Genomic DNA, 14,464 nt, shown 5'->3' with positions numbered 1-14,464 from the left:
CCCAATACAACTACCTAGATACCCCCAATACAACTACCTAGATACCCCCAATACAACTAATACAACTACCTAGATACCTCCCCCAATACAACTACCTAGATACCTCCAATACAACTAGATACCTCCAATACAACTACCTAGATACCTCCAATACAACTACCTAGATAAAACTACCTAGATACCCCCAATACAACTACCTAGATACCCCAAAACAACTACCTAGATACCCTCCAATACAACTACCTAGATACCCTCAACTAATACAACTACCTAGATCCCCCCAATACAACTACCTAGATACCCCCAACTAAGATACAATACAACTACCTAGATACCTACTTTCTTTACCTAGATACCCCCAATACAACTACACTAGATACCCCCAATATAACTACCTAGATACAGATACCACCAATACAACTACCTAGATACCCCAATACAACTAATACAACTACCTAGATACCCCAACAATACAACTACCTAGATACACCCCCCCCAATACAACTACCTAGATTTCTTTGCCTAGATACCCCCAATACAACTACCTAGATACCTACCTAGATACCAATACAACTACCTAGATTCAACTACCTAGATACAATACCTAAACTACATCTTTCTTTTGACCTAGATACCCCCAATACAACTACCTAGATACCCCAATACAACTACCCCCAATACAACTCAACTACCTAGATACCCCTCCAATACAACTACCTAGATAGATACCCCAATACAACTACCTAGATAACCTCCAATACAACTACCTAGATACCTCCAAAACAACTACCTAGATACCCCCAATACAACTACCTAGATACCCCCAATACAACTACCTAGATACCCCAACTACCTAATACAACTACCTAGATACCCCCAATACAACTACCTAGATACCCCCAATACAACTACCTAGATACCCCCAATACAACTACCTAGATACCCCCAATACAACTACCTAGATACCCCCAATAAAACAACTACCTAGATACCCCCAAAACAACTACCAATACAACTACCTAGATACCCCCAATACAACTACCTAGATACCTCCAATACAACTACCTAGATACCCCCAATACAACTACCTAGATACCCCCAATTCAACTAGATACCCTCCAATACAACCTACCTACCTAGATACCTACCTAGATACCTCCAATACAACTACCTAGATACCTACCTAGATACCCCCAATACAACTACCTAGATACCCCCAATACAACTAGATACCCTCCAATACAATACCTAGATACCCCCAATACAACTACCTAGATACTACCTAGATCCCCCAATACAACTACCTAGATACCCTCCAATACAACTACCTAGATACCCCCAATACAACTACCTAGATACCCCCAATACAACTACCTAGATACCCCCAATACAACTACCTAGATACCCTCCAATACAACTACCTAGATACAACTACCTAGATACCCCCAATACAACTACCTAGATACCCCCCCCAATACAACTACCTAGATACCCCCAATACAACTACCTAGATCCCCCAACTACCTAGATACCAACTACCCCCAATACCCCCAACTACCTAATACAAATACAACTACCTAGATACCCCAATACAACTACCTAGATCCCCCAACTACCTAATAATACAACTACCTAGATACCCCCAATACAACTACCTAGATACCCCCCAATACAACTACCTAGATACCCCCAATACAACTACCTCTTTCTGTAGGGAATAGGGTGCCATTTGGTTTGCAGTAATAGACAACGGTCAACTCAGTCCTAAGGACAAAGCACAGACTCCCCCAGGCACGACCACATCCCCCTTTATAGAGGGTCACTGAAACCAATGAGGGAAGAAGGTATAATTTTACCACCTCTCTTTCTCATCCCTCCTTTTTCCTTCCCTTGTTACTCGCCTTTCTTTCTTTAAAGGTTTTCCCCCTTATGTTCTCCTCCTTCTTCTTTCTTGTTTTTTCTTGTTTCCTCACACCGGAATGAGACAGAGCTCTGATATCTTGTCAACCTATATTAGTCTGTTTTCTCTCAATCTCTCTATCCCTTCCATCGCTCTATATCTCTGTCCCCTGGCATAGGCAGGAGGTGTGCCAGGTTAGAATGACCCGAGTGCTGTTAGAGCAATAAAGTTGTTTACTCATCCCTCTTTCTCTCTATCTTTCCCTGTACATGTCTGTCTGTCTGTCTGTCCGTCTGTCTGTCTGTGTGTCCGTCTGCATGTTGTTAGAGCAATAAAGTTGTTTACTCATCCCTCTTTCTCTCTATCTTTCCCTGTACATGTCTGTCTGTCTGTCTGTCTGTCTGTCTGTCTGTCTGTCTGTCTGTCTGTCTGTCTGTCTGTCTGTCTGTCTGTCTGTCTGTCTGTCTGTCTGTCTGTCTGTCTGTCTGTCTGTCTGTCTGTCTGTCTGTATGTATGTATGTATGTATGTATGTATGTATCTGTGTCTGTCTGTCTGTCTGTCTGTCTGTCTGTCTGTCTGTCTGTCTGTCTGTCTGTCTGTATGTATGTCTGTCACCTTGTCTGTCACCTTGTCTGTCTGTCACCTTGTCTGTCACCTTGTCTGTCTGTCACCTTGTCTGTCTGTCTGTCTGTCTGTCTGTCTGTCTGTCTGTCTGTCTGTCTGTCTGTCTGTCTGTCTGTCTGTCTGTCTGTCTGTCTGTCTGTCTGTCTGTATGCTTATCTGTGTGTCTGTCTGTCTGTCTGTATGCTTGTCTGTGTGTCTGTCTGCGTGAGTGGGTGCGTGTGTGAGTGGGTGGGTGTGAGTGGGTGGGTGCGTGGGTGGGTGGGTGGGTGCGTGCGTGGGTGCGTGCGTGCGTGGGTGCCTGCGTGGGTGTGTGGGTGTGTGTGTGTGTACATGCGTGGGTGGGTGCGTGGGTGGGTGCGTGGGTGTGTGTGTGTACGTGCGTAGGTGGGTGCGTGGGTGGGTGGGTGTGTGTGGGTGGGTGGGTGGGTGGGTGGGTGTGTGTGGGTGGGTGTGGTGTGGTGGGTGCGTGGTGTGGGTGGGTGGGTGTGTGGGTGGGTGCGTGGGTGTGGGTGGGTGGGTGGTGGGTGGGGGTGCGTGGGTGGGTGTGGGTGCGTGGTGCGTGTGGGTGCGTGCGTGCGTGGGTGCGTGGGTGTGTGGGTGGGTGCGTGTGGGTGTGTGTGTGACACTCTAAAGGAGGAACATTTCTTCTCCTCTCTTTCCCATCCAGCTGTATCCTTCCCCTCTCCTATTCTTCTTCCCTCCATTAGAGCTGATGATGTACCGGCTCCCATACCACTCAGACTCTGATATACCTTCCACTATGCTTCTTCAGACAAACACACACATGGATGCACACAGTCACATTAATGTTGGATTATGCTTAATCAATTCTCAACAGAGGCCTACTGGCACGGACAGGATGAAAAAAAATCATCCCTTGCTTTCTCTTTACACACACCCCCTCTCGCTCACTCTCTCCCTCCCTCTCTCCTCTCATTCTCTCTTCTCTCTTCTCTCTTCTCTCTCTCCCTCTCTCTCTCTCTCTCTCTCTTTCTCTCTCTCTCTCTCTCTCTCCTTTATTTTTATTCCTGACATTAGTTCGTTCACATTCTAAGAGCCGACTCTCTTTTTTTCTTTACCTGTTTTGTATGTAGTTATTGAATTCTGTGAGTTTTCTCTAACAAGACACACACACACACACACACAGCCGGTCAGGGCCAGTCCAGCATCTACCGCTCTGTCCAGTGGAGAGGTTGCTAAGATACAGCAGCAAGGGTTTCTAACATGGCAGTATGAAGTAAAAATGAACCTCTTGTCACAGACAGTAGAAGCCTACAACCAAACAGAGATATAGCACTATATCCTTATCTAGTATAGACTATTTAGTTGTATCAACCATCGATTATATAGAGATCCTGGGATAGATAGAGTATATCATTTTCTAGTATAGACTATTTAGTTGTATCAACCATCTATTATATAGAGTATATCATTTTCTAGTATAGACTATTTAGCTGTATCAACCATAGATTATATTGTGATCCTGGTAATAACATTTTTTTCCACCTTTATTTCCACCTTTATTTTACTAAGAACAAATTCTTATTTACAATGACGGCCTAGGAACAGTGGGTTAACTGCCTTGTTCAGGGTCAGAACGACAGATTTGTACCTTGTCAGCTCGGGGATTTGATCTTGCAACCTTTCGGTTAACTAGTCCAACGCTCTAACTACTAGGCTACACTGTCTCAGTCTGACTCTTTGGTTCTTTATTAATATTTCAGCAGAGCAGAGAGACACAGGGGATGAGATATATAAAGACACACACACACACACACACACACACACACACACACACACACACACACACACACACACACACACACACACACACACACACACACACACACACACACACACACACACACACACACACACACACACACACACACACACACACACACACACACACACACAGGGGAGGAGATAAAGGGCATCTGACCTGAATAATACATGAGGATCAAACAGGGTACCTGAGGGTGGCTAAATGTTTACTGGGAAGTCTCAAAACATGTTGGTTATTACAGCTATTGTTACATCAGTAGGTTCCTGTGTGTGGGAAAGAGAGACGGAGAGAGACGACACAGAGTCTAACGAGAGACATTGTGTGTGTTGTCAGAGGACAAGGTGACCTGATCAGAGGTCAGTCTTTGAGTAAGCAGCTGCTTCTGTCCAGATTGCAACACACACTACCCGTGTAATAATCTGTCAACAACAAAATATGTCCCTCTCTCGCTTTCCCCTCCTCTGCCAAAATCTCCCTTGTTCTTTTCCCTCCTTTCACTAATCCTGCTTTCGTTCTCTGTCAAAATCCTTGTATTTTCCCTCGTCAAAACTGTGCTACTTTCCCCTCCTGTCAAAATCTTACATTCTCACCTCCCCTATAGTTCCTTTTCAGATAAATGATTTAGTCAAATATGTCTCCCTGATATCCTCCCATAAAGAAAATGACTTCTATCCCCCATATACACTGAGTGGACAAAACATTAAGAACACCTGCTCTTTCCATGACAGACTGACCAGGTAAATCCAGGTGAAAGCTACGATCCCTTATTGATTGGCCAGGTAAATCCAGGTGAAAGCTATGATCCCTTATTGATTGGCCAGGTAAATCCAGGTGAAAGCTATGATCCCTTATTGATTGGCCAGGTAAATCCAGGTGAAAGCTATGATCCCTTATTGATTGGCCAGGTAAATCCAGGTGTAAGCTATGATCCCTTATTGATGTCACTTGTTAAATCCACTTCAATCAGTGTTTAAGAAGGATTTTTAAACATTGAGACATGGATTGTGTATGTATGCCTTTCAGAGGGTGAATGGACAAGACATTGAAGTGCCATTGAACTGGGTATGGTAGTAAGTGCCAGGTGCACTGGTTTGTGTCAAGAACCACAACGCTGCTGGGTTTTTTACACTCAACAGTTTCTTGTGTGTATCAAGAATGGTCCACTACCCAAAGGACATCCAGCCAACTTGACACAACTGTGAAAAGTATTGGAGTCAACATGGGCCAGCATCCCTGTGGAATGCTGTCAACACCTTGTAGAGTCCATGTCCTGACGAACTGAGGCTGTTCTGAGGGCAAAAAAAGTCAAAGTCCTTTCTCAAGCTGCTGCCTATAGCAACCATATTCTATCCCCATGTAACCATGTCCCTATAGCACCAATATTCTATCCCCATGTAACCATGTCCCTATAGCAGCCATATTCTATCCCCATGTAACCATGTCCCTATAGCAACCATATTCTATCCCCATGTAACCATGTCCCTATAGCAACCATATTCTATCCCCATGTAACCATGTCCCTATAGCAACCATATTCTATCCCCATGTAACCATGTCCCTATAGCAACCATATTCTATCCCCTTGCAACCATGTCCCTATAGCAACCATATTCTATCCCCATGCAACCATGTCCCTATAGTAACCATATTCTATCCCCATGTAACCATGTCCCTATAGCAACCATATTCTATCCTCATGTAACCATGTCCCTATAGCAACCGTATTCTATCCCCATGTAACCATGTCCCTATAGCAACCATATTCTATCCCCATGTAACCATGTCCCTATAGCAACCATATTCTATCCCCATGTAACCATGTTCCTATAGCAACCATATTCTATCCCCATGTAACCATGTCCCTACAGCAACCATATTCTATCCCCATGCAACCATGTCCCTATAGCAACCATATTCTATCCCCATGTAACCATGTCCCTATAGCAACCATATTCTATCCCCATGCAACCATGTCCCTATAGTAACCATATTCTATCCCCATGTAACCATGTCCCTATAGCAACCATATTCTATCCCCATGTAACCATGTCCCTATAGAAACCAACCAGGTCTCTAGTAACCAATGAGTGTTAGGACATTCTGTAATCCCAAGAACATGTCTTCCACAAAATAAATCATCAAGTCTCTGTCTCCCCTTCTCAAAATTGGTTACCCCCCTCTCTATGTACCATTTAAAGAAGATAGAAAGAAGAGTTATCAGATAGAGAAAGATGTGAAAGAGAGGCTCTACTACACAGACAACTAGACAGTAACACTCATAGTGAGTACGTTTCTCAGTACAATTCAGGTTTTATTTCACAATCAGTTAATTTCAAACAGAAAATCAATCACATTGCCAGTATCAACCTGTCAGCTACAAATACTAACAAATTGTTTGTCAATAACAGTTGTATGTACTGTATCTGTAAAAAACAGAAAAATATTTTTTTAAATCCAATCGGCATCAAAGTATTTACACATACTTACAATTATAAAATACTAAAACATATTGAATGGAATGAATGAGGTGTCTCACACACACACACACACACACACACACACACACACACACACACACACACACACGGGTATTGGAGACCCTGGCTGCATTTCATTTGTGTCCAATCGGACAGGATACGTCAAATCAATTCAGACGGGAGAGAGTAAGAAAGAGAAAGCTAACCGACAGAGAGAGAGATGATCCATGGACAGATAGATAGTAGTGAGTGTTGAGGACAGACAATTTTTACATGCTACGTGCATCAGCGGTCCTGTTCTGTGAGCTTGTGTGGCCTACCACTTCGCAACTGAGCCATTGTTGCTCCTAGACGTTTCCACTTCACAATAACAGCACTTACAGTTGACCGGGCCAGCTCTAGCAGGTCAGAAATTTGACGAACTGACTTGTTGGAAAGGTGGCATCCTATGACGGTGCCACGTTGAAAGTCACTGAGCTCTTCAGTAAGGCCATTCTACTGCCAATGCTTGTCTATAGAGATTGCATGGCTGTGTGCTCGATTTTATACACCTGTCAGCGGGTGTGGCTGAAATAGCCAAATCCACTATACCTTTATGTGTGTATATATAGTGTAGATGGACAGACAGATCTATAGATCTAATTTGGTTGTTGATGCTAGGAGCACTTCCAGACACACACGGCCAGGCTTCCTCCAAAGAACATGTAGAGCAGGTTCTTGACCTCGTGTGTCACCTCGAAGCCAAAGCCCTCGCCGATTACCACGTGCCACGAGCTGCCAAACTTCTTATCCATTGACTCCTTGATCATCTTCGCTGCACTCTGAGAGAGGGAGGTGGAGTGGGAGGTGGGGGGAGTGAAAAGGGGGAGAGAGAGAGGGAGGTGGAGTGGGAGGTGGGGGGGGAGTGAAAAGGGGGAGAGAGAGAGATTTGTCAAGTACAGTAACTCACCATAGGTAGTGATGTCATGTTGCTAGTCATATCCAAACAAACTTTCCAGGTGTCATAGCTCTGCATTTTACACACACACCTCATTGTTGGTGGCGAACTTCTCGCAGGCTGTGACACAGAGCTCCATGGTCTCCACTCTCATCTCCTCTGGCATGTCTGTGTGCTGCGGAGGGAAACAACATGTCATCACACACACCTTACCCTGATCTCTCTCTCTCTCTCACACACACACACACACACACACACACACACACACACACACACACACACACACACACACACACACACACACACACACACACACACACACACACACACACACACACACACACACACACACACACACACACACACACACACACACACACACACACCTCACCCTGATAAGAGGAAAGCTGTGCAGCCTTTTGTAGTCTGCCTCTTCTTTCTTACTCTCTGCTGTCTCTGCCATTCCACCCCACCGCTACAAACACAGAGACACTGGTTAAGGCTTAACTAGTTTCTTCATAGCTAGCTAAACGAATCAGTAACTTTGTAGCAAGCTAACTTAGCTAGCTACCTATATTTATTTTATTTCACCTTTATTTAACCAGGTAGGCTAGTTGAGAACAAGTTCTTATTTGCAACTGCGACCTGGCCAAGATAAAGCGTAGCAATTTGACACATACAACACAGAGTTACACATGGAATAAACAAAACATACAGTCAATAATACAGTAGAACAAAAGAAAACAAAAAGTCTATATACAGTGAGTGCAAATGAGGTAAGATAAGGGAGTTAAGGCAATAAATAGTCCATCGTGGCAAAGTAATTACAATATAGCAATTAAAACACTGGAATGGTAGATGTGCAGAAGATGAATGTGCAAGTAGAGATACTGGGGTGCAAAGGAGCAAGATAAATAAATAAATAAATACAGTATGGGGATGAGGTAGGTAGATAGATGGGCTGTTTACAGATGGGCTATGTACAGGTGCAGTGATCTGTGAGCTGCTCTGACAGATGGTGCTTATTAAAAGCTAGTGAGGGAGATATGAGTCTCCAGCTTCAGAGATTTTTGCAGTTCGTTCCAGTCATTGGCAGCAGAGAATTGGAAGGAAAGACGACCAAAGGAAGAATTGGCTTTGGGGGTGACAGGTGAGATATACCTGCTGGAGCGCGTGCTGCTATGGTGACCAGTGAGCTGAGATAAGGTGGGCCTTTACCTAGCAAAGACTTGTAGATGACCTGGAGCCAGTGGGTTTGGCGATGAGTATGAAGTGAGGGCCAGCCAACGAGGGCGTACAGGTCACAATGGTGGGTAGTATATGGGGCTTTGGTGACAAAACGGATGGCACTGTTATAGACTGCATCCAGTTTGTTGAGGAGAGTGTTGGAGGCAATTTTATAGATGACATCACCGAAGACGAGGATCGGTAGGATGGTCAGTTTTAAGAGGGTATGTTTGGCAGCATGAGTGAAGGAGGCTTTGTTGCGATATAGGAAGCCAATTCTAGATTTAATTTTGGATTGGAGATGCTTAATGTGAGTCTGGAAGGAGAGTTTACAGTCTAACCAGAAACCTAGGGATTTGTAGTTGTCCACATATTCTAGGTTAGAACCGTCCAGAGTAGTGATGCTGGACAGGCGGGCATGTGCGGGCAGCGATCGGGTGAAGAGCAAGCATTTAGTTTTACTTGCGTTTAAAAGCAGTTGGAGGCCACGGAAGGAGAGTTGTATTGCATTGAAGCTCGTCTGGAGGTTAGTTAACAGTGTCCAAAGAGATATAGTAAAGCTAACGTTACTGATTAACTATTGGTACGTTACGTCAACCTACCCGGTGCATGGATGAGAACGTGTGCTGAAGTTAAATGCGTAGCTATGTTGCTTGCCAAAGTTTGCTTAACATGTTTTAAACATTTTTTTTATGTAACGTTACTGGTAGCTTTGTTTTTGATGGGTAGCTAGCAGGCTAACGTTAGCAATTTGGCTAGCTAGCAATAGCCGACTACATGCTGTTGTTTCATTTCCAAAATAACTTGAATTCTTACTTGCCCGTTGTAATTTATTTGATTTTATTGTAGAGATACGTTTTAGAAAGGTACTGCATGTTGTACTTACGTACCGTTTGGTAATACAACCGAAGTTTACTCCACTTTTAGTCCGGTTGTTAAGGAGACATTTTCAACCATAGCAACAAACGGATCCCTTCAACAGGAACATTAAAAACACGCCTACTTAGCCGAGCGTCTTCTTCAGTGGTTTAGAAGCCTGTCAATCAATCGCTCCTAACCCCTGGCAAGACGGTGATGAGTTTGTCAATGCTCTGCTCAACACAAATAGATTGATAGAAATCATGTGGCTTTGTTTTTATAAGGATGTGTCATTTGGAAGCAATACATTTTCTAAGCTAGCTACATTGACAATTTAATTTCAGAGTCCTTATGCCAACTTAATATGTCTTGTTTCTCTCTCCTCCCTATGGTATCCTGTCTGGTCTGTCTGCATGACCCATAGGCCTATTATGTTGTGATTGCAGCCACATCTGTTTGTGTGAAGGTTTTAACCCAAATATCCTGCATGAAAAAAAGAGAAATAAACCTCAGATGTGGATTTATGCACAGTTGCAAACAAGAATCAAATAGACTAGATGGACTTGGTCTATTGTAGACCCTAGCCTTCAATTGATTTAACTAGGCAAGTCAGTTAAAAACAAATTCTTATTTACATTGAGGGGGAGAACAACCGATTTTTACCTTGTCAGCTCAGGAATTTGATCCACCAACCTTTTGGTTACTGGCCCAACACTCTAACCACTAGGTCACCTGCTAACTTTAAGTATACAATGGGCCCTGGTCAAAAGTAGTGCAATATATAGGGAATAGAGTGCTGTTTGTGACGTAACAATTATGTCTCTAGACCAATTTTATTTATTTTCTCATTACAATGGTTTTTCAAAAGGTATATGAGTTCAGTTTCTTGGGAATATACTGAGTACATGTTGTCCAGGAGATAAAAATGATTCCAGTTGTGGATTATTGCAGATTATCAATTCCTGGAGAGATGGACAAAAACAACAGATCACATTGAGCTGATGACAAAAGGGAGGAGTAATCTCCTTCTCTCTATCTGTCTCTGTCTCTGTCTCTCTCTCTCTCTCTCTCTTCTCTCTCTCTCTCTCTCTCTCTCTCTCTCTCTCTCTGTCTGTCTGTCTGTCTGTCTGTCTGTCTGTCTGTCTGTCTCTCACTCTCCCTCTGTCTCTCCCTCTCTTTCTCTTTTGCTCTCTCTCTCTGTGTTTGTGTGGGTGGGTGGGTGTGTGTGCTTGCGTGTTTGTATGAGTATGTATGCTGTGAGAGACAATGAATCATTAATTAAATTAATGTTTTTTTTTAGATTAGGGTCACATTAGATAATAGATTTACCATAGAAATATAATTACTAGAGCAGGTATTAGTTATATTTCTATGGGGGTTGGCATCATGACATCATGGGTTCACTGGGCTTTGATCAGCCTGAGTGAACCACCTGAGGTTATGACTTTAGTTGGAGTTGGAGTCCCACTTCAGAAGTCAAGGAATTATACTGAAGTGTGTGTGTGTGTGTGTGTGTGTGTAAAAACTCAGAGTGTAGGGAGGTGAGTCATGTCGTAATCTCCAACTAAACTCATTAATGAGAGAAGATTAGATGGACTAGCCTTATCCTCATCCACGAGAGGGAGAGGGATATGAGAAGGAGAGAGGGGGGGGGCTATCAGCTTTGTCAATCATCTGTATCTGTGTGATGTTTCCATGTTGCTGTATATACTGTATACTGTTGTACATGTATTGTCATGTATTTATTGAGTTTTTACCCCATGCTGCTAAATGAACTGGGGATCATAAATACTCTACTAGAAAGAGAGAGGAAACAACATATAGAAATGAACAAATAAGGAGGGAGAAGAATGATAGAGGGAGAGATAAAACAAGGGAGAGCAGGAGAAGTGTCTGACAGATGGGAAAGTGTAAATAGTGACAGCAGATCCACCAGCTGGACCAACAGGGAAGAGGAGGAGAGATGGAGAGAGAGATCAGAGGAGAAAAAGAGAAGTAAGGACATCACAGTGGAGAACCTAACACAGTCCCAAATGGCACCCTATTCCCTATCTAGTGCACTATGGGCCCTGGTCAAAAGCCCTATGAGCCACTGATCAAATGTAGTACACTATGCAGGGAATAGGGTGCCATTTGGCACTTAGCCACAGACATTCATCATCTCTGGCAAAGAGAGAGAAGAGCTGACTCACATAACAACGTATGCTTCCCAAATAGCATCCTATTCTCTTGATGGTGCACCACTTTTGACCCGGGCCAATAGAACTCTGGTCAAAAGTAGGACATAGGATGTAATTTGGGATGCAGACAACCATAGAGGAAGTGTTGTTTGTTTTACCCTGAAAAACCAACAGTCGTGACTAACTGACTGACTGGTGGAGAGAGAGTGTGATAAAGAAAGAGGGGGGTGTGGGGGTGACGCAACAAGAGAAATAATGGGTCATGTCCAGGATGGGGTGTGGGGGTGACGCAACATGAGAAATAATGGGTCATGTCCAGGATGGGGTGTGGGGGTGACGCAACATGAGAAATAATGGGTCATGTCCAGGATGGGGTGTGGGGGTGACGCAACATGAGAAATAATGGGTCATGTCCAGGATGGGGTGTGGGGGTGACGCAACAAGAGAAATAATGGGTCATGTCCAGGATGGGGTGTGGGGGTGACGCAACATGAGAAATAATGGGTCATGTCCAGGATGGGGTGTGGGGGTGACGCAACATGAGAAATAATGGGTCATGTCCAGGATGGGGTGTGGGGGTGACGCAACATGAGAAATAATGGGTCATGTCCAGGATGGGGTGTGGGGGTGACGCAACATGAGAAATAATGGGTCATGTCCAGGATGGGGTGTGGGGGTGACGCAACATGAGAAATAATGGGTCATGTCCAGGATGGGGTGTGGGGGTGACGCAACATGAGAAATAATGGGTCATGTCCAGGATGTCAGAATAGATGAATAGTGACTAAAAGATCAAAAAGAGGAGAATGAGAAATGGAAAAGAGAAGTAGATTAGAATCTAATGAGAAAGAAGGGAAGGAAAAGGGTAGAGGGGAAGATGTAAATATCAGAGAGCAGGAGAGGATGCAGGGAGAGAAATATGGAGGGATAGTGAAAGATATAGGTGGGAGGAAAGAGAGAGACGGAGGGCTAGAGAAGTTTCCACAAAGAGGGGGGTGCAGAGGAAGAGAGAGACAGTAGGGACCAGAGCTGAGTGACAGAGATAATTAAAGCTCATGTATTATTCAGGAGGAGAGGAGGGGGAGTGGGGCTATGACTGCATGTGATGCTAATATCACAAGCTGACGTGTGTGTGCGCGTGACTCCGTGAGTATGTGTGTGTGCGTGCCTGCGTACGCATGTACATGCATATGTGTGTGTGTGTGTGTGTGTGTGTGTGTGTGTGCTTGCCTGGGAAATAGATAGAGACAGAGAGAGGGGGACCTAACAAAGATTATAAAGTAGAGGCAAAAATATAGTGTTGAAGTGGGTAGACAGAATAACAAAGATGTTCAATAAACAAACAGTTTGAAGGATGTTGCTAACTAGGGCTCGCGCAATTGCTAACTGGCGTCAGCGCAATGACTGGAAGTCTATGGGTATCTGCTAGCATGCTATTCATTGTAGCATGCTAGCATGCTATTCCATTCATTGTGCTAATGCTAGTTAGCATTGGAATAGGAAACCACCTCTAACTTGCTTCATACTGGACACAGAGACATTAAAATGGCATCCACAAGTTCATCTGACTCTGGGGAAGTATCCCTGAAATTATCCCTTTAAGTGAAAGAGACAGATACATAAAGTATCCCTTTAAATGAAAGAGACAGATACATAAAGTATCCCTTTAAATGAAAGAGACAGATACATAAAGTATCCCTTTAAGAGAGAGAGACAGATACATAAAGTATCCATTTAAGAGAGAGAGAGACAGATACATAAAGTATCCCTTTAAGAGAGAGAGACAGATACATAGAGTATCCCTTTAAGAAAGAGAGACCGATACATAAAGTATCCCTTTAAGACAGAGAGAGACAGATACATAAAGTATCCCTTTAAGACAGAGAGAGACAGATACATAAAGTATCCCTTTAAGAAAGAGAGAGACAGATACATAAAGTATCCCTTTAAATGAAAGAGACAGATACATAAAGTATCCCTTTAAGAGAGAGAGACAGATACATAGAGTATCCCTTTAAGAAAGAGAGACCGATACATAAAGTATCCCTTTAAGACAGAGAGAGACAGATACATAAAGAGAGACAGATACATAAAGTATCCCTTTAAGAGAGAGAGACAGATACATAAAGAATCCCTTTAAGAAAGAGAGACCGATACATAAAGTATCCCTTTAAGACAGAGAGAGACAGATACATAGAGTATCCCTTTAAGAGAGAGAGACCGATACATAAAGTATCCCTTTAAGAAAAAGAAACAGATACTTAAAGAGAGACAGATACATAACAGTGTCACATTAAGAGAGAGAGACAGATACATAACAGTATCACATTAAGAGAGAGAGACAGATACATAGAGTATCCCTTTAAGAGAGAGAGACAGATACATAAAGAATCCCTTTAAGAAAGAGAGACCGATACATAAAGTATCCCTTTAAGACAGAGAGAGACAGATACATAGAGTATCCCTTTAAGAGA

General features: G+C 43.4%; 1 protein-coding gene across 2 annotated transcripts; it reads right to left on the bottom strand.

The window, feature by feature from the left end:
* Window positions 1–6,587: 6,587 nt before the first annotated feature.
* LOC112230083 (dynein axonemal light chain 4) lies at window positions 6,588–9,999 on the bottom strand. Of its 2 annotated transcripts, none has more exons than XM_042317732.1 (4): window positions 9,839–9,999; window positions 8,117–8,200; window positions 7,817–7,900; window positions 6,588–7,609 (listed from the first exon to the last, which is right to left on the bottom strand). In XM_042317732.1, exons 2-4 carry the CDS (start codon window positions 8,186–8,188, stop codon window positions 7,445–7,447), a joined length of 321 nt encoding a protein of 106 aa, XP_042173666.1. In that variant the 5' UTR covers window positions 8,189–8,200; window positions 9,839–9,999; the 3' UTR covers window positions 6,588–7,444. The 2 variants fall into 2 exon arrangements, with proteins under 2 accessions (XP_042173666.1, XP_042173665.1); XM_042317731.1 differs by having other exon boundaries at window positions 9,843–9,995.
* Window positions 10,000–14,464: the final 4,465 nt, after the last annotated feature.

This window comes from Oncorhynchus tshawytscha, unplaced genomic scaffold, assembly GCF_018296145.1.
Source record: "Oncorhynchus tshawytscha isolate Ot180627B unplaced genomic scaffold, Otsh_v2.0 Un_contig_3458_pilon_pilon, whole genome shotgun sequence".
NCBI lineage: Eukaryota > Metazoa > Chordata > Actinopteri > Salmoniformes > Salmonidae > Oncorhynchus > Oncorhynchus tshawytscha.
The sequence above is the reverse complement of the archived record's forward strand: the minus strand, read 5'-3'. Positions and strand labels throughout refer to the sequence as shown.